At 47.7% G+C, this 20680-nt stretch overlaps 3 protein-coding genes across 4 annotated transcripts in view; 2 read left to right on the top strand and 1 right to left on the bottom strand.

The window, feature by feature from the left end:
- The window catches only part of Myo1a (myosin IA), a 28990-nt gene extending 27817 nt beyond the window's left edge, over positions 1 to 1173 (top strand). For both annotated transcript variants that reach the window (XM_047549993.1, XM_047549996.1), the window contains one exon: positions 950 to 1173. The gene's annotated coding sequence lies outside the window, so the exon portion shown is untranslated. The remainder of the gene's footprint in view (positions 1 to 949) is intronic.
- Positions 1174 to 4656: 3483 nt separating this feature from the next.
- Positions 4657 to 12293, top strand: Zbtb39 (zinc finger and BTB domain containing 39). The gene is made up of 2 exons (XM_047551482.1): positions 4657 to 4792; positions 6219 to 12293. Exon 2 carries the CDS (start codon positions 6263 to 6265, stop codon positions 8393 to 8395), a length of 2133 nt encoding a protein of 710 aa, XP_047407438.1. The 5' UTR covers positions 4657 to 4792; positions 6219 to 6262; the 3' UTR covers positions 8396 to 12293.
- Positions 12294 to 14627: 2334 nt separating this feature from the next.
- On the bottom strand, positions 14628 to 16539 carry Gpr182 (G protein-coupled receptor 182). Its single transcript, XM_047550866.1, has 2 exons — positions 16404 to 16539; positions 14628 to 15963 (listed from the first exon to the last, which is right to left on the bottom strand). The coding sequence occupies exon 2, from the start codon at positions 15945 to 15947 to the stop codon at positions 14808 to 14810; it is 1140 nt and encodes a 379-aa protein (XP_047406822.1). The 5' UTR covers positions 15948 to 15963; positions 16404 to 16539; the 3' UTR covers positions 14628 to 14807.
- Positions 16540 to 20680: the final 4141 nt, after the last annotated feature.

The following is a 20680-nucleotide window of genomic DNA, read 5'->3' as shown; positions in this document are numbered from 1 at the left end:
AAGAGAAGAGGAGAAGGTTGTGTGAGCCCCAATAATCACAGTAAGCCTCCTGCCTCTCTCCCTGTGCCCTTCACTGGTCTCAAGGTGACCAGCCAGGGACCCAAGGGGTGGCTTGTGATGATACTGCCTATGCATGACTCCCCAGACCAGAGACTGGGTCTGGCCCCCCATTTACTATTGGGTGAGAGGGCACAAAAGCTGTAATAACTGTAACTCGCTGATTACATGGTGCTTACCGTATCATTTTGCTCTCATTAGATGGTTATTTCAGTCCTGCCGTCGGCCAGATAATTATATGGGCAGCTATATCTGGATGACATAGTCTCCTCCAGCGTTATGCACCGGCCATAAAGATAATTACAGTGCAATTTTGCCATAGTATTTTATACAAATGGCAAAAACAAGTGCATTGTGGAAATCTACTTTTAATGTTTGCTGGTGAATCCAGGCTCTTTCAGAGGGACCAGGCCCATAATTGCAGCCTTCATAATCTCACCACTGATGAAGCATTCTCAACCTGTTAGGTGTCAGGCAGAATAGGACAGAAGGTCCCCGAAGGCTGGCATTTAAAGGAGATTAGATGAGATGGATCAACACAGATCATTGTATCATCTTATTTCATTCACATGAAACTGCTGAAAAAGGAAGTGATCTGTGTGTCTGTCCTTTCTCTGGGAAGTTTCTTGGAAAAGGAAGGACTGAATAAGTCAGGGGAGCACTAGTACCCCATGCCCTGGATGGATAGCAGGGAAGAGGCAGGCATCTGCTGCTAGAGGTCCAGTCTTCCAGTCCAAAGGTTGCAGCGACAACTGAGGTTTAAGACTTCCCTTCTCTCCTCCTTTACAAAGCCCCTTCCCTGTTCCCCTTCTTCCCCAGCAGATGGTCAGTGGGAGTTTTATAAGACATAAGATGTGATTTGTGTGTGTGTGTGTATGTGTTTTGTCCTCAGTGCTCCACTTCTGGACCCCTGGGCTGCATCAAGAAGACACTGTCCCCTATCCCAACCCCAGGTGCACACTCTCCTATTTCCCTTTCTCTTTCCCATCCTTGTAACATTTTTGTGCTTTGACACCCTCCCCAACTCTTCTCTCCCAGTCTGGTGTGGAAATTGCATAGTGACTTCACCAGTCCCAATGGGCATTGATTGTAGATTCTGTAGATTGAGTATTGTGTCCATAGCATCCTACATTTAAAATATGTCTCTCTCTACTCCCCAATAATAAAGGATTTTTACATATGAGTGATACGATGTATTCTTTCCCCTTTCTCCAGCTACATTATAAATACATACATGCATATTATGACACATATATTCAAATTGAGGTATTTTTATGTTGTACACATCAACTGCCCTAATATTGCCTTACATAATGCTTTGCACAATTAGTATTAGATTTATTTAATGATTAAAAGAATAAATTTTAGAATATAATTTTTAGAATTAATTTTTAGAATATAATTTTTAACACTCAGAGGCTTTCACAGACCAGCTTCAGATAAGGAAAAAACAAATATTCTGAAACCTTTTGTGTGTATTTGTAGGATGGACCTGGAGACCTTGGTCCCTGAATTAACACTGTTTAGAGAGAGAAGTGGGATCCAGGCTGTGCAAAGGACCCTGCTGCAGAAAAAGTGTCTATAGCACTGTACCATCTTACTGTCTATAAACATGGAACAGTTTCTGTGATAGATCATGGGGATGAGATGGTGATCCATACACAGATTTTTAAAGATTAGCAGTGTTGTGGGAAAGCAAACAGTCATGTGTGGTGGCACACGCTTGTAATCCCACCTGCTCCCGAGGCTGAGGCAGGAGGATCTCAAGTTCAAAGCAACTTAGTGAGACCCTAAGCAACTCAGTGAGACCCTGTCTCTAAATAAAATACAAAGAAGGGCTGGGGAGGTGGCTCAGTGGGTAAGTGCTCCTGAGTTTAATCCCTGGTATAAAAAAGAAAAAGAAAAAAGAAAAGCAAACAGAACTTGATCTGGCTAGAATGGAGGGTGGACAGGGAAGTGACTACAGAGACCTAGAAAGAGAGGAGCAGAAATCTTTAGCATTAACTGGCTGCCTTCGTTATTATAAAGGGAAAGCATTTGTTTCAGATTCCTCTATAATTTGCCTGTTACCAGCCCCTGCAGGACAGGCCTAATAGTACAGAATGTGTAAAGGCACTTAAATATGCAGTGTGTGGGTATCTTTCATTAATCAAATGTGCCAATGCTCACAGCCTACAGATCCCAGGGGGCCTCTGTAACCCAATGGAATACTTTGGGAAGTCCTTAGGCTCCCCATCTTAACATGGTTCAGGTCCCTTGGTTGTGCCCCTCATTCACACTGATACAAAACCAACACTCAGCTCTCCCAAGATGGCATCAGGATGAGGCCTTGTAGCCAGAGGCCACTTCCTGTAGTTCTTTCAAACTAGTGAATGTTCTTTCTTCCAAGAGCATGACTGGAGCCACCTTGGACTGACAGTTGTTGCATCAAGAGAACATTCCATTGCCTAATGGGGATAGAAGAAAGAGAGCCCCCGCTAATAGCCAGAGGTCAAAGTATACCTCTGGCTATGAAGCCTAGAGCCTTTCTCCTGTGAGACACGTCTCACTTTTCAAAATTAGCTATCTATATACTAGAAAAGTGGGGATACTTTCAAGGAATCTGGAGAATTTCTTTGGGTTACGGAAACTTCAAAAATTAATTCTGCTTAGACTTGGAGTCAGGCTTATATGCTGAGGTGAGATAATTGCTTACCAGGTACAAGCATAAATGCAGAAAGGTTGCTCTCTGGTGGGGCTGACAAAAATTGCAGTACTGGGTATTGCAGAAAAATGAAGACAAATTTTAAATCAGATTTCTGTTTTTAATTTAGAGAATGTGTGAAGGGATTTTGACCCTCCTCTCGCTATTGTAAAGAGAGTGATACTGGAGGAGACTTGGTCAAGAAGAACTTGACTAAATTCCTGGAACTCTCCTCTCCATTTAGCTTTCTGTATGCGTGGTGTTGTGACTGTGTGGTGCTTTACTTTAAAAAGACTTCAGCTGGGCACAGTGGTGCAAGCCTGTAATTCCAGCAGTTTGGGAGGCTGAGGCAGGGGGATCTCGAGTTCAAAACCAGCCCAGCAACTTAGTGAGGCCCTAAGCAAGTTAGGGAGACCCTGTCTCAAAATAGAAAAAATAAAATGGGCTAGGGAATGTGGCTCAGTGGTTAAATGCCCCGGGGTTCAATCCCTGGTACCAACAAATAAACAAATTAAATAAAAATACTTCAGTACGAACAGTGTAAACATTCACCTACACCCTTCAGATGGCTGCTAGCTTGTGAGGATTACTAGAGTCAACACTTCAGAGATGGCCTAGGCAGTTAGTTAGGAAGATTGAACCATGGCCCTAGCAAGTCATGCACCTAACATCTCTAGAATTGTGCTGGAGGTTTGGAACCTTCTGACCTGCTGATGTTCTTTCACCTTGCCTAGCCATGGGGGCTGGGCCTGCCATTAGAACATTGCATCAGCCTCTAAGTGACTCTTTCACTAGAGGGCAAAATGGAATTCCTCAGCCCCAAACTATAAGGACAGGTTACATGACTGTTTTTGTGCCTTCTAGCTAATAAAAGTTACATTTTTGGCAGCATTTAGTACACTGCCTGCTTTCAATAACAACCATCAGTTAATGAGGTTGTGGAAATGAAGACACATGATCTTCCAAACTCATGAAGAGAACAAACATGCCACTTCCTAATGACCAAACTGGCTTAGATCAGTTGGCAACATCCTATGTTTCCTCCTTCTAATTTATTCATTAAGGAATAACCATGTATCTGTCTTGAGGGATTGTGCCTTGCTGAGGGCTATCTTCAGGCAATGGATGGGAGGAAACCAGAAAGAGGATGAAACTGAAGGGTCCCGCTGTTTCTTTCCTGAGGAGGCAAAGTGGGGTGACAAAAACCTCTAATGTCTCTGAGGGGGTTGAGGGAGGGCAGACAGGGTAAGTAGTTTTGGTTTGATGACTACTCTTAGGAGCATTTGAGAAGAGAATTCAGGAGAAGGTTGGGAAGGCAGAGTGATAGAGTTCTAGAAAGACTCTGGGAGGACAGGCTTCAGGGACTGGCCTGGGCTTCCAGGGTGCAGTGGATTCTGTGACTTCCTTCATCTGGCTAAGTGGAAGAAGGGACAGCCGTGGGTCATCAGAAGGATCCACCAGCGGTTCAGCCCTCAAGTGCTCCTTCATACATTCCTTAGTTCATTCATTCACACAGGCTTTGTTAAGCATCTACAAGGGACTGTGGTAAGAGTGGAGATGAAGTCAGGAGCTGCCTTCAGGAAGCATCCAATGTTTTGTAAAATTACAACAGCGAACACTGAGAAGTTTTTGGAACTACCAAAAGGAGTAGTGGAGGCGATGAGAGCTGAGTTTTGACCAGGTTTTCCACTCCCCTGGCGCTAGGGCGAGGAGGGGTGATCCTCCAGCCTCGGATCTGCTCCTGGAAAAGGCCAGGCCTGGGGGCCTGGCGCTGGGGGCAGGCGCCCGGCCCCGCCATGAGGGGGCGCTGCCTCCTCCCGGGCGGCTGGGGGCGCTGCCGCCGTGCGGCGGGGGGCGCTGCCTCCTCCGGGACGGCGGGGGGCGCTGCGGGCCGGGCGGCGGGGGCTGCCCGGGCCGGCGCGGCGAGCGGCGCGGCGGATGGAGAGTCTGGCCGCGGCCGGCGGCGCCGCCTCCTCGTCGGGCCGGGTACAGCGGGCCGGGGCCTTTGTGTGAGCCGGCGGCGGCGATGGTGCTCGGGCCCCGCGGAACCGGGTAAGCGCGGCCGGGCTAGGGCTGCCCCTGGCCGAGCCCGACCCCGGCCCGGCCTTTCTGTCGCTCTCTTTGGGCTCCTCCTGCCCGCTTTCCTGGCCGGCCCCGTCCTTCCGCCGCGCGCCACGGCGCCGGCCCCGCAGCGGTTCTGTGGTCCCCTTCGGCCCGGCGCCCACCCCGCCCCCCACCCGGGGTCGCCGGGGTGGACCCCGCGCTGTTCGTGGGGGTTGCTGGCGCCCGGAGTCCTTCAGGTGGAGTGCCCCTGTCCAATCCAACGCCCTGCCCGCGCGGATTCGATCCTCCGTGGGGGAGATCGCGGCGCCACTGATTGTTGGGCGTCCTCCTCGGAAGTTCCGAATCTCCCCCTCCGGTCCCAGGTCAGGCTGCCCTGTGTCCTGACCCGTCCACCGTGGATGAGTGGCCGCCAGGGCCCGGGTGATGCATAACTGGTACCCAACAATACTCAGAAGCTTGCTGGGCCCGGAAAAAGTTGGGAGTTGATAGAATGTGGTGAGATGGAGAAAGGGGCTGTGCTGCGCAGGGCCAGTCATGCAACTTAGGCGTGCAGGAGTGGAATAGGGAAAAAGTGATATTGAACTAGCCTGTAGGAGTCTTACATACGTAATTACATATCTTTCTTAAAGACACTGAGTAAATCTGTTAGTATAGTGTCAACATAAGCATAAACCCAGAAAAGGTTGGTAAAAAGAAATGAAATGTATCCAAATAATATAAAATACCACAGTTGCATTCTAGTTTGCTTTCTTCTTCATATTAGTGTTTTAACTTCATCCACAGAATGAATACAGGGAATGTGGTAGAGCAGCATCTGTAATGGCTTTGGGTTGTAGGGCCAGAGATTAGGCATATAGCGTAGGTAGCGAGAGATGGGAATTCAGGAGTGTGAGATGTATTTAGAGGCTGAAAGAACACAGAAATGACAGAAGAAAACTAGCAAATGGAACTTTGATAATTATGTTCAAGTATATGCATGGCATTTAGCATCAGGAAGGAATAGAATTACTGAGATGCAAAGTGTATATTTATAAGGATATTAATGTGAGAAAACTTTGAGCCAGTTGCTGTGGTAATGAAATATAGGATTGTGTTCAAGGGAATGCCTCCCACCTAGCTGTAAGGCACTAGCTTGAGGCCTACACCCTCTCTGACTTTTAAGATGGAGTGAATCAGCTCTTTTTCTGATTTGGGTTTTGTCATCATGATTCTGTGTTTGGGTATATATGCAGGGGGACAGGTCATTGTCTCACCATTGTTGCTGTTCTTGTTCAGAATGGAACAGCTCTCCATGTCCATTGCTCCCTGCTCCCTTGGGCTTAGGTGTATTCAGTATGGTGGTATTTTCTCCTGCAGAGCCCCTCTCATGCTGGGATATGTTTGACCATTCATCTTATTTTCTTTCTGTCTACAGATTAACTGTGCTGATAAGGAGGCAACTTCATAGGAGCTGCTAAGATGGGCATGAGGATCAAACTGCAAAGCACCAACCACCCCAATAACCTGCTGAAGGAACTCAACAAGTGTCGGCTCTCAGAGACCATGTGCGATGTCACCATTGTGGTGGGGAGCCGCTCCTTCCCAGCCCATAAGGCTGTACTGGCCTGTGCAGCTGGCTACTTCCAGAACCTCTTCCTGAATACTGGACTTGATGCTGCCAGGACCTACGTGGTAGACTTCATTACTCCTGCCAACTTTGAGAAGATTCTGAGCTTTGTCTATACATCAGAGCTCTTCACAGACCTGATCAATGTTGGCGTTATCTATGAGGTAGCTGAGCGTTTGGGCATGGAGGACCTCCTCCGGGCCTGTCACTCTACCTTTCCTGACCTGGAGAGCACAGCTGTGACCAAGCCTCTGACCAGCACCAGTGACAACCAGTCTGGTACCCTGAGTTGTCCCTCAGTAGATCCTGCCCATCCCCTTGGAGAACTCCGGGGTGGTGGTGAGCACTTTGGTCCTGATAAAAACTATGTGTTGTCCAGTGATGTGGGAGGAAGCTATAAAGAGGAAGAAAGAAATGTTGCCAGTGATGCTAATCATAGCCTGCCTCTGCCACAACCATCATTGCCACCAAAGACAGAAGACCATGATGTCTCTGCTCCTTTCACGTCTGTTTCTAGTATGGTGACCCAGCCAGTCCTAGGCACTGTTAGCACAGGCATCCAGACCAACACAAGCTCTTGCCAACCATACAAAGTTCAAAGCAATGGAGATTTCAGTAAAAATAGCTTCTTCACCCCTGACAATGCAATAGACATTACCACTGGGACTAATTCCTGTATGAGCAATAGTGACCACGCCAAAGATCCAGGCTTTGGGCAGATAGATGAGCTCCAGCTAGAGGACCTGGGGGACGATGACTTGCAATTTGAAGACACTGCTGAGGAGATTGGGACAGCTGAGGAGGTGATTGAGCTGAGTGATGACAGTGAGGATGAGCTTTTTGGAGAGAATGATAACAGAGAGAATAAAGCTATGCCCTGCCAGGTGTGCAAGAAAGTTCTAGAGCCCAACATTCAGCTGATCAGGCAACATGCTCGGGACCATGTGGACCTGCTGACAGGTAACTGCAAGGTCTGTGAGACCCACTTCCAGGACCGAAACTCTCGGGTGACCCATGTTCTGTCCCATATTGGTATTTTCCTCTTCTCTTGCGACATGTGTGAAACAAAGTTCTTCACCCAGTGGCAGCTAACCCTTCACCGACGGGATGGAATATTTGAGAATAACATCATTGTTCATCCCAATGAGCCCCTGCCTGGGAAGCTGGGTCTCTTTTCAGGGGCAACCTCCCCAGAGTTGAAATGTGCTGCTTGTGGGAAAGCATTGGCCAAAGATTTCCATGTGGTCCGAGGACACATCCTTGACCATCTGAACTTGAAGGGCCAGGTGTGCAGTGTCTGTGACCAGCGCCACCTCAACCTTTGCAGCCTCATGTGGCACACACTCTCCCATCTGGGCATTTCGGTCTTCTCCTGCTCTGTCTGTGCCAGCAGCTTTGTGGACTGGCACCTACTAGAGAAGCACATGGCTGTACACCAAAGCCTGGAAGATGCCCTTTTCCGCTGCCACTTGTGCAGCCAGAGCTTCAGGTCAGAGGCCGCCTATCGCTACCATGTCAGCCAGCATAAGTGCAACAGCAGCCTTGACATGAGGCCTGGCTTGGGGCTACAGCACTCAGCCCTACAGAAGCGGAAGCTACCAGCAGAGGAGTTCCTGAGTGAGGATCTGGCTCTGCAGGGCCAACCTGGGAATAGCAAGTACAGCTGCAAGGTCTGTGGCAAAAGGTTCGCCCACACAAGTGAGTTCAACTACCACCGGCGGATCCACACAGGCGAGAAGCCATACCAGTGTAAGGTGTGCCACAAGTTCTTCCGAGGCCGCTCGACCATCAAATGCCACCTCAAGACACACTCCGGGGCACTCATGTACCGCTGCACTGTCTGTGGCCACTACAGTTCCACCCTTAACCTCATGAGCAAACATGTTGGTGTGCACAAAGGCAGCCTGCCACCTGACTTCACCATTGAGCAAACCTTCATGTACATTATCCATTCCAAAGAGGCCGAAAAGACCCCAGACAGCTGACTGGTCCCAGTAGAGCCAGCGGGAGCTTCCAGGTAGCAGCCAGGGTAGTGATTTTCTAATGGCTGTCGGTCCCTCCTCAGCTGGCACTACAGTTTTGCCTTGCTAGGAATTCTATTCTGTGTTGTGTTCAAAGGAGAAGAAAAAAGAAATAAATAGCACATAAACTGTTTTTGAGAAGCAACGGCCCTATCGCTTTTACCTCCATACCTGTTCTTGCCCCCACAGGGCTGTTTTTGATTCTTTTGAGGCTGGTTTTGGGATCTAGTCAAGCGTTTGTGTCAGCTAGATCCCTTTCCCCAGCCTGTCTAGTTTTAGTTTACTGATAGGTTTCATGCTGCTAAGAATCCAACCAACAGCCTCACTGGAAGGAAGAGGTGGAGAGAGGTTTTCACTGTGGGTATTAGGGCCAGACCTCTAACTGGGATGACCAGCTATGAGAAGGATTTGGGGAATGTGGTCATTTGGAAAAGACTGGTCCGCAGGGCTGCTCACTTCAGGTTCGAGGGCCAGCTCTTAGCAGGGGAAAGGTGTCAGGGATGGAGGTGCCTACCTGCTCCATGGCCCCAATCTGCTGACTGGACAATGAAAAACTTTTGGCAACTAAATCCAAAATGGGGACAAAGCTTTCTATTTATGTCGGAAAGCTTTGGGATAACTCTGCTAGCAGAAGGGGTGTCCTGTAGTGCTGTCTGGGTGGACAAGAGAGGAAGCTCCCTTTTCTCATTTCCAAAGAAACAGGCCTTCCCTGTGGAGCAGAGTAAGGGGATATAATCATCTGTCATTCTGGCAACCTCCAGTAACCTTGAGTTTCCTGGTGGAGAGAGGGGAGGTCTGACAGCAGCATCCTTGCCTTAATTTACATCAGTTTCCCACCCAGAAGGTTTGGCCTGTAGGGTAGATGGGAAGACCCAGGAGGAGGTGGAGTGGTAGTACATTGTGAGCCCCTGAGGATTAAAGGGACCTGAGTAATTGGTATGTAGCAGGGTGTGCATTCTGACTGTCTGTCCCAGTCGGGTAACCTGTAGTTTACTTTTGTGCTGACAGTGCTGGAGCTTTGGCAGCTCACCTTTGACCTGCTGGAATTGATCTCGATCTGTCTTTGCATCATCTCCAGGGTGGCAGCTGATTAAGGCCCTCCCAGGTAGCCCAGTCCATGTAGCTGTTTGACTCCATTTTTCATTGGTCTTCGAAGGGGTCTTGCCCAAAGAAGGCTGGAGGGAGAGGGCCCTCAGTCTTGCATACTTAACAAGGTGGCACCTCAGTAACTCTTACTACCTCACCCTATTAAGGCGAGCTCTGGGAGTCCCTGGCCTCGCCAGACACTGCCCCCAGTGGGACTTAGCAACACCCAGGTTGCTTCACAAGCAAGCTAATTAACTCACAAAGCCTTTTTGGATGTTAATATTTATTTATTTTTTGTTTTTGTATGCATATTACCCAGCATCTCTTTTGAATGAAAGAGTTCAGGAAAATGAGTTTCTCCCCAGCAAGTAGCCATATTCCAGGGAATAGTCCTGGCCAGAGATTTGGGGAACAGGTGTATAATCAGGGAGAATGTGTCAAGCCTTTTAAACAAGTCAGTTTTCTCTCCAGATGTCTGTAGCAGAGTAAATCCACAGAACCCTTTAGGTAAGTTCTGGAAAGTTGGGGCCAGTTAAATTTTCCAGACTTTTTATTCCCCTTCTATCCTGAGATGGTGTAGATTGGGGATTAAATTGAGAGGATCAGGTCACATGAAGGACCTTTTTACAATTTCTTATCCTTTCTAAACATGGGGACCCTCCTATCTGTCTATATTAAGAAACATGACCAAACCAAAGCTCTGTCTCTAATAGGCCTACTGCCTCTCTTGCCAGTCGAAATTGAGAAAGCCTCAGAATGGAGCACAGGATTCTCTAGTCCTTTTCCAGATGACAGGATACTCTCAAGTGCCACCTCCAGGCACCAGTGTCTAGTTAAAGGCCCACCTTTCATCATCTAAACCCAAATTGGGACATTCTCCTCAGGAAGAGTAATGCCGAGACTTCATTCCTGATTGGCTTCTCACCTTCCTAACCATTAGGAATTTAAGAAGGGGAATGTAACAGGCCATGAGCAAGTATCTACCAAGATTTTCAAGCTTTAGGGTTCCTCCCAGACTGTTGGTGAGGACTGGGTTTTGAGGGGGTCAGTTTGAGAGAGGTAGTACTTTTGGATCAGATAACTGAAAGTGGATAATCATACTGGAGAAACCCTTTTCTTTAACAGTTATTGTGGATGCTGGGTGGTCTGTATACTTAATTTGAAACTGTGAAGTTTTCCCTTTTTGCCAGTGAACCAAAACACATATCCTTGAAACTTTGCCCTTGAAACACTAAACAAAAGAACTGTACCCTCTAATGCCCCGAAGGCTTAGTGGTTGATCAGGGAGGCCCAGTCGGTCCCAGTCAGATATGTAGCAACAGGATCAGTAGCTCATGAGTGTCACTGACCAAACCCTACCCTGCTGGGTGTCCCCTGTATTCACATTGAACTCTCCTGTGTGAAGTCACACTGAAGTCCCCTTCTGTGCTTCCTCTGCCTCTAGCTCACGCTTTTCTGAGTTTTACTTGAACACTATATTGTGACAAAGGGCACTCTAGAGTACCTGTGGCTCACTGATGCCATAGCATCCACTGGAAGCTCTGCTGAACAGTATCTGGTGGAAGGGATTAATTTTATTTTGTCTTTTTAAATTTTTCAACCTAATGCTCATTTGATTGTGTTGCCCCCTCTCTCCAGGAACCCAGTTTAGCACTGTCCCCTTCTGTAGTGCTCTGAAGTTCTATTTACCCTTGAATGTTCTCTCTTCTGTTTTCCCTTTTTCTTTTGATCTGAACTCAGGACCAGTTACATAATTTGCAAAGCCGTCTGGTTCACAAATTGTTAGGAATTTCAATATGGCAACTGTAGAGCGTTAAACCAAACATGAGGCCATTCCTGATTTGTTTCCTGAGGTGAAACTGCAATCCTTGTTTGGCATGCTGGGATGAACAGAGTCTGCTTGTGGCTAGAATGGGATCAGTACCTGGCACTCCAGTGACGCGATGGCTCACTGATGCCACAGTATCCACTGGAAGGAAGCTTTACTGAACAGTATCTGGTCCTGAGTTTTAAGACTCCAAGAAGTCCCTTTAATTCATGGTTAGTTGGAAAGAAAGGAGGTAAGGAGGGGGTTGGGTCCAGGCGACCCCTAAAAACCAAGAAATGGGCAAAAGTTCTTTTTCACTTAATGTTCTGATCTATTAGCACCACTTTTATCTCCAGGACAAATCTGGCTTCAATGCCTTTTTTCCTGTCAGGTTTTTGCTACTGATGACCACCCCCCAACACACACACTCCTTTCCGGCCTCCTGCTGTGCTCTCTTTTCCCCAGATCTCTCAACTTTGAAAGTGAAATTAAATCCCTTTGTAGACAGACACTGAATTTTTTTGGCAGGGAGTGGGTTGTGTGGAGCAGTCTGAGCCCATCTGGGAGTCCCCACATGTCCTTTTTCCCTAAATCCTGCACCAAATGAGACAGGAAGCAGGGTACACAGCATTAGTTTCAGAGTGATTATGCATTATAACAACATCAGAATGAAAATGAAACATTTGATTTTGATGTTTCTTTAACACCATCCCCTGTGCAACCCTCCCAAACTTCCCCCATCTCTAATAGCTAATGTCTCTTATGAAACGGAAAAGAGTTGTTGATGTCTAACTCCTTCCATTAAATTAATAAGTACTGACCTCCTAATATTTAAGTGTTTACTATCTATTGCTGTAAAGTTTTGTATATTTTGTAAACTTTTTTTCCCAAATAGTAGATGTCTAAAATCGTTGTACATCTGATTCTTTTATATTCCATTGTTCAGCACAAAGTGTGGTTTTTATTTAGAATAAAAAAAAAAGAAATTTAAAATGAGAGTTCTCTTCCTGTGTACTATGAACATGCTCATACCTTGAGTTCAGAATATCTGGGCCCATCACCCTTTCACATTTTGGCTCAGCAGATGCCAGAATTCTTTCAGGTAGCCCATTTTCCCTTTCCTAAAGCTGGGATTCCCCAGGATTAGTTTGTTGATCAGTTTTGAGTGGGAACTTAAGTCAAAAACTCAGCCTCTTCAGGGCGACATCCCTGAGGGGCTCTTCTCTCAAGCCCAGAGAGCAGTGAGACTGAATGTCTAGTTGGACTAAGTAAGTGATTCAGCTGTAAATTGTCTTGCCATTGCCACTTCGTTCCTGGTGAAGCAGTATGTCTTTGAGTGTGGAGAGGCAGATGGAAAGTGGGAGGGGAAAGGAAGATTTGAATAGAGAGGAGGGAAAGGTTTGGCATAATGTGATGAGGTTGGTGCAAATGTGTTCACACAGAAGAAACAGACCTCTAGCAGCTAGGGAGTGATGTGGTCCTGTTGGTTGCAGAACACGCGACCCAGGCTCAGCTCTCATTTTTGCTCAATAAATGTTTGCTGAGCACAACAGCCTTGTTGCTGTCAGCATAGCTAGTTCCCAGTCTTTCCTTCCATGGGTGAAAAGATCCTAAGGAAGTATTCCTACTGCCAGGGTGATAACGAGTTTTGGGGAAGTGGCCTCTGTGGTGACTTGGGATGTGACACAAGTAAAATAGGATTTCCTTCAGAAAGCTACTGGATCCCAAGACAAAGCAGGCAGTGATAAGGGCAACAGATCTTGGCTTGCTTTCTAAGTGGGGATAAAGGAAAAAAGTCTTTTCATTCCCATTTCTGCATTGTTAGGTTAAGCCCTTCTTGCATCCCCAAGAACAATCCAGAAACCTGGTTTGAAAAAGGTTTCAGCTCTGTGTCACTGAGCAACTGTCTGTAGCTTAAGACCCTCTTCAGTTTGGGCCAAGTGAGCAGGGATTGGCAGATACTGGTTTCCCCTCTGTTCCTGACAGATCTGGGCTGCATCCACCATTGGAACACATATTTAATGCATCTGTTGAATATGGGTCAAGATTTCCAAAAGTAGAGGATTTGGTCTTCAGGTAAGTGGTAGTTAATCCAAGTTAAACATCCCAGGCACACTGAGCTCTTGAGCAGAACAGAGGAGACAGAGGATGAGATCAGCAATTGTATCTGCAGCTCCCTGGCTCTCCACAAGCAGGACTGAGAGGTCAAAGATGTGACTCATTATTGAAAGATGGAAACCAGAGCCTGTTAGACTTTACATCAGAATGAATTCAAGTTCATGAGCCTAATTTTCCAAACTGATAATGAGCCTTTTCCAGAAGACCTACTTGTTAACAAGAGGACTTCTTTCCCCATCTGTACAACAAGTGTTACCGTAAATTGTCAGGCAGGAAAATTGTGAAAAGACTTGGTTAGGGAGAACTGACTAGTTGGAGAGCTAGAGCTCTACTCTGTCACAGAACTGGGAAATTTCCACTTTCCCATCCCTGTTGTGGGGGTGGGGAACAAAGGCAGAGGGATGGAGCAGCTGTCAGCACCTGCTACTAACTGTACCCAGGTTTGATCCAGAATGGATGTCCCTGGATGTTTTCCTATGATCTGGAGAGAAAGAGAGAATGGGGATGGTGGTGGGATTTTGATAGCTCTGTGTCTCCGTGAAAGATAGATTGTCCTAAATCAAAAGCTACAAGGAGCATTGACTCTGGAACAGTGCCTCTACTTTGGGGGAGGAGGAGCAGGATGGACAAGGGGGAGGGGAGGGTATCAGTAAGGAAATGGAGCCCTGTTTCCTGGATGGTGAAGGGTGGAGAGATCATCCTGCTGATCCAGCTGCAGGGTGCCTGTCTCAGACCCAGCTTTGCCCCACCCCTGTAGACCCCATCCCCCTCCACTTATCATAGCAGTGACGATGCACAGATAGGGAATGTCCTGCTGAGGCCTCCTGATTCCTTGACCTCTGACCTCATGTCCCCACAACCTGCATAGTGAGCTGGAAGATCAACAAGCACACAAACACAAAAGGAAAGTTTTGCGAAGTTCCTGTGGAGCTCATTCTTTCTGGCTAGGGTGATTTATGAAATGCGTGCGTCTAGTTTCCTATGCAGGGTATCCCTTTAGCCTCAGCTTCCTTCCCAAGCCCAGCTGGAAGTGCAGAGTTCTCAGAGATGCAGAGCCATGGCTATTCTCTATTATTTATTTCGCCTTTTTTTCTGCATGGTTCCCTTAGACACAAGGGCCAAAACAAATAGTACAATACCAATGAAGGACCTGTTCTCTATTCCTCCCCACCCCTTCTCCCTCTCCCCTCTTGAGTATTTTCTGATATATCATGAGTATTCTGACCCTTTCCCTCCCCCCAAGTTTCTCGCCTCCCCCTCCAGTCTTTTACTTGGCTCATGGAAGAGCCTGGCATCTACCTCAGCTGGCTATGAGACTGCCAAATGGAGATGAGGCATTTGGAAGCAGAGAGGGTGCCTGGGAGTTCAGGCTTGCGTGAGGCTGGGGGCAGTGGCTGCAGTGGGCAGACTGCCCTCCTTGGTAATGATGATGGAGTGCTGGGTGGAAGAGGAAGAAGAGGAAGCCCGTGCACGGGCCCTGGTCTGGTCCTTTGGAAGGTAACGGACAACAGCACTCAGCAGCCGGTCCCGGAAGCTTGGACTGAAAAAGTTGTAAAGGATGGGGTTGGCAACACAGTGCAGCATGGAGAAGCAGTCAATGATGTCATAGAAGAAATAGAGCAGGTGGGCCAGGTAGCAGTGGATGGAGATGTGGGTCCCATGCAGAGTGAGCAGCAGCAGAGTCACATGATAGGGTAGCCAGCAAATGACAAAGACAGCTATGTAGGCACACACAAGCAGGCAGTGCCGCCGGCCCTGAGGCTGTCCCTGGCTCCGAAGTCGGCAGGCTGTCAGAACGTTGAAGACTGCGATGAGAGGGAAAGGCAGCAGGAAGCCCAGGACGGTGGTCGACAGGGCCACCACCAGGGCCCATGTGCTATAGGTTTCAAAAGGTGCCATAAAGAGGCACATGGGCTCCGACCCCTCCACCAATTGTATGTGGACCACCTCAGGCAATGGGATGATGGCCGAGAGGACCCAGACACCTGCACATATGGCTCGACGCACTTGGTGCTGGCAGTGCTGCCAGGAGGGAGAGGCATTAGTGAGGGTGATGTAGCGGTCGACACTGAGGCACACCAGGAAGAAGATGCTGCTGTACATGTTGGCAAGGTAGAAGTAATGAGTGAAGCGGCAAAAGAAGTTTCCCCAGAGCCAGGTGTAGTCCAGCATGACCTCCAGCATCCACACAGGCAGGGACAGGATGATGCCCAAGTCTGCGATGGCCATGTTGAGGACATAGAGGTTTAGCAGCCCAGCCCGGCCTGAGCGACGCCAGTTGACATATATCACCAGGAGGTTCTCCACCAGCCCAACCACAAAGATGGCCAAGTAGAGGACAAAGAGGACCACTCGCTTGGTGTCCTCGCTGAGCTCCACATGGCACTCGGATAAAGTGTGGTTGAAGAAGGAGAGCAGTTCTGCCCAGTTGTGGAACTCTTCACTGTCAGATGCTGCAGTGGGCCCTTCAGAGGGGCCTGGCCCCAAGCTGGGTCTGACTGACATGAGGACCAGCAAGCACCTGTAGGGAAGAAGAGAGGGTTGGAAGAAAACAGAGACCTTGAAAGCAGCCTTGAGTCCCCCAGGTAAAGGCACAGAGACTGGGGGATCTTGCGAAAAGATTCTGGAACTGAAGGAACAAGAAAGGGATGTTTGCCAAGAGCACAGACACTTTGCTAAGGGATTTTAGGACCAGAAGAGACCAGAACAGTTTGTCCAACAAGGTTTCTTCCCAGCTCCAGCCAGTCCCACCCCACCTCCAGCCCCAGGGCGTCTCCGATCTCCACTTCTCTCCACTTTTGGTGTGGGTTTTCACTAAGGGTTCTGCTCTGTCTTGCCATTCAGACAACAGGTGCGGGAGGACAGTGTGCACAAATACACTTCTCCCCTCTAATTCACCCTTGGGGAAATCTATCTCCAAGCCCTGGCTTTCCATCTTCCCTGGGAAAGGACAACACTCACCTGGATTTCTCTTGGATGCACCTTTAGTCCTGAAGGTCTTGCAGGTCTGGGCTGTTAGGGAGTTGCAAGGAGACTGGAGGGACCCTGGCTATGGGGCTGCTGGCTTCAGGGCTGCCCTTCATCCGGGAAGTAGCTGTCACTGGCTGAAGCTCTGTGGGAGAGGGCTGGGGTTTTTCCTGCATTCTCCCAATCCTGTTAGAGGGGACGTCCCAGCAAAAAGGGAGTAGGGAGGTCAGGATGCAAGCATTAAAATTCAGCCGCTTTACTCACTAGCTCTATGAATTGACTTCTATAAGCTTCAGTTCTTCTCTGCAAAATGGGGACAATAGTACTTACTAAGAGGGATGTTGTGAGAATTAAATTAAATGAGCCATAAGGCAAAGGGCTCAGCACAGGGGAAAAAAAAATCTATTTCCCTCTCTGAGTTGGCTTAGAGTTCCACTCTTCTCATCTGTCTTGATTCCTACTAGAGCAGAACTGCAGGGTGGGGGCTAAAACAAATCTGAAAATTAGTCAGGCTTTTAATGACTCTGGTGTCCCTACAAGTTCAACCCCTCATTCTCCCTTTACCTACTCCTACCTGGCCCACAGGGTTTCCAGCTCCCTGTCCTCATTTTGTGATCTGAAGAGCAAAGACTGAATGTGGGATAGAGACTCCTGGATGGAGCTGGGGGGAGGGGAAAAGGGCATAGTCTTCTCCAAGACTCCACACTTCACCATGGGAAGGAAAGGGAAGGGCATGGTGTGTGGCTTGGGCCACGATGGGCAAGGCGTGTGAGGGAGGGACCAGACTTTCCTTCTCCCTCGCTCCAAGCTACAGAGTAAGGGGCTTGGAACCCATGAATTGTGTTGGTAAGATCCTGCGTCAGCAGAGCTGTCTGCCTCTCAGAGCCCTCTCACCTCGGTCATTTCCAGAGAACCAGGATGTACTTCTGTGGGGAGGAAGATGGGCTTCTCTGTCCTCTTAAGAGTCCAGAGAGTTGTCTGACTCACTGCACAGATGGTAGAGCCACCTGAACCCTGTTTTGTAGGATGTAGGGTCAAGGGTGTGTTGGCTAGAAGGTATTAAAGAGATAAAGATATATAGAGGTGAAATCCTCGTAACATAAAATTAGTCCTTTTAAATTATATAATTCAGTGGCAGTTGGTACATCCACATTGTGCAACTTCCATTTCAGTCTTGGTCCTCAACACTTCATCACCCCAAAATTAAAAACCCTGTGCCCTTTAAGCAGTAACTCCCTATTCCTCATTCTCCTTTACCTTCTTTATCTTGGTTTCATAGAGACACCCAGTCTGGCAGCAAGACCCACTTTGTGGCCAGCAAGGACCTCTCTGCATGTGGTAGAGAGTTTGCCCATGTACTGGTGATTACCACCTCAGAAGGGATGTTCCACAGAATCATGGTCATATCCTGCATGGGTGGCCAGCAGTTCTTCTTTGTCTTATTACTTGAAGTAAGCCCAGTGACCCTCAGGATGGGTTTGTCATTTTTGGCACCTATGGTATGGGAAATGATCCTGAAGAGCAAAGGGAAACTTCATGCCTGTCATCTTGGTCTCCAGATTGTGGAAGATAACTGTGGTGCTATTTCCAGAGGCTCAGGCCAGTTATCTCTGATCCTCAGGCTTCTCCAAACAGCACATGATGGTCCCCTCAGGCTTGGAGCCCTGGCTGGAACATTGGCAGTGTTGAGCTGGGCCTTCTTGATACAGTACACAAATTAGCCCATGTGAATGCCCTTGGCTACAATGAACGGCATCTTCCGCTTCTTAAACTGGTTGTCCTTCACAAGGTCCTTGATGTATCTGTGCAGCTTAGAGAAGTCCAGGACACAAGAGAGATGCCCTTGTGGTGCTTCCTGGACACATGGAACTCAGAGTGGTGTCCTTCTCCATGGATCCTGAGGCTGGTGCAGAGGGGCCATTCTCAAGCATGGCCAAGAAAGAGGGCAAACCCCAGTCTACTGTCTGCCTCTATGGATTTATCTAGTGTGGATGTTTACTACACATGGAATCCTGCAGCAGGTGACATTTTGTGTCTGGGGTTTTTCACTTAGTATAATTTTTTCAAAGTTCATCCTCAACATAACCTGTGTCTGCCTAATTTCCTTCCATGATGAGCTATATTCCACTATATGTACATATATATGTACACTATATGTACATTTTGTTTATCTACTCAAGGAGGGGATTTTGTTAAGTTTGCTACTTGATTTTTTATTGTGTTTATATATATACATATATATTTAATATTTAACATTTATACCTTAAGCAACTTTTAGGTGTACAGTTCAATGGCATTAAGTACTTTCACATTACTATACCACTATCACCCCATCCTTCTCCATGGAGGGGATGTTTTTCATTTTGTGATTTTTCTTAAGCCCTCTGTACCTATTAGACCAATTGTGGTTTACTTTGAATTTTCAGAGAGTTCTGTATTCATATTCTCTCTCTCTCTCTCTCTCTCTCTCTCTCTCTTTCTCTCTCTCTCTCTCCTTAATTTCGATCCCATTGGTAGCTTTTTTTCAATAAGAAGACTTCTGAAAAATCTCATTTCCTGGGGACTGGGGAGATAGCTCAGTCAGGAGAGTGCTTGCCTTACAAGCACAAGGCCCTGGGTTCGATCCCCAGCACCACAAAAAAAAAAAAAAAAAAAAAAAAAAAAATTTCATTTCCCTCTCCGTGCCTTTGAGCCATGCAGACACAGCCTCTGCTAGACTAAAATCCCTCCAGGGAAGCCCTTGTTCTGGGCTCCATCCTCTCCATGTGAACTGTGCCGATGACCATTTCCATTCCTTTCAAGACTGCATTTTAGTGACTCTTGTCTCTTCGGTCTTCAAATCTTCCCTGGCATATGGAGACAGCATCCCTGCAACCTCGCCTCCACCTGCTCCCAGACTTTACCTATGCCCATCGAGAGGAAGTCATGGTGGTTCCTTTGGGCAGAGGCTCAGAGGGAGAGCTGTTCCCTCAGGAAGAAATAAGTGAGAGCTGTATAGTTTTCACGCAAAGGTTTTTTTTTGCTTTTTGTTTTTTGTTTTTGGGTTTTTTTTTTTAATTTGGCGGGGGCAGGGGTGGGTCAGCTGAAAGAGAGAGACTGGGAGGAGAGGCAAGAGGGAGGGGCAGGAGGCTAGGCTCCTTGCCAACCTGGGCAGGAGGGGGCACACAGCTTTGCTCTATGTAGCAGGAGCAGCAGGCCTGAAACAATTCCTGGAAATTTACTCTTTCTCCCTCCCCCCAGCTCACTTTTTTTTTTTTTTCCAAAAACTGTAGACAAGACATTGGGATCAACAATGAAAAAGGAAGGAAGGTAGGGGAAGAGGTATTGAGAGGCACAGATAAAGGCAGACAGCTTCCCAGGGCTGGGCAGGGTAAAGGGCTTATGTTTGGGTCCTGGAGAAAGGGTGAGGCAGGCTGTCCCAGAAACCCCCATGTTTCCTGGCCTGTGTGGCAGGGGTAGGTAGAGTTTGGGAGGATCAAGTCTGAGGAGTCTGATGACAATTGTACTCCTGTCCCCTTCCAGGTCACTGAGCAAAGAAGCTGAATTAGGCTAATAGAGAGGCACCCTGTCTGCTGTCTGTTCCAGCAACCCTGGAAAAGGAGCTCCCCAGGTTTCCCAAAGAAGGATGTTCCCTGCTTTGGGTTCTCTCTGCTTAGTCTGAAGACACAGTGGAGACTGTAAGGAAAGAACCAAGTGAAGGAGATGAAGGGAGAAGAGATGCAGCTCAACAGTAACACAGGTTCAGGACAAAGCTGTGGAGGGGCCCCAGTGGAGACTGAGACCCATCTTCCGCTCACAGCCTGGGGTAGTCATAGGGGAGTGAGGGAGGGAGGAATTTTTGCGATTAGTCCCTTGCTAGGAGGTCATCAGGGAAGGGTCCCTGGGGTGTCACCTTCATATTTTGATCAGGTGTTTTTTAGGATTTCAGTCCTAGATAACAATTTCCTTTCTTTGCATGATGGTGGAGTGTTGTCTGGGGTTTCGGTCAGACTGAGTCAGAGTGACTGTGAGATGACTCTCCTTCGAAGATGGAGGATATGTTTCAAAATGGCGTTGCCTGTGTCAAGTTCTTCCTAGAAAGATAACACCAATTTGGGGATCAGACCTTGACTTTGATACCTTGTTTCACCACTGCATAGTTGTGTGACTTTGGGTCAGTCATTGATGATTCTGTCACTAAGATATGTGAGACAAATACACGAAAAGTGCTTGGCATGAACATGCCCTTTTCCCACTTTTGAGCATAAAGAAGAAGAAATCACCTTTTGTGG

The sequence above is a fragment of the Sciurus carolinensis genome, chromosome 4 (genome assembly GCF_902686445.1).
Source record: "Sciurus carolinensis chromosome 4, mSciCar1.2, whole genome shotgun sequence".
Lineage (NCBI taxonomy): Eukaryota > Metazoa > Chordata > Mammalia > Rodentia > Sciuridae > Sciurus > Sciurus carolinensis.
This window is presented reverse-complemented; position numbering and strand designations above follow the sequence as displayed.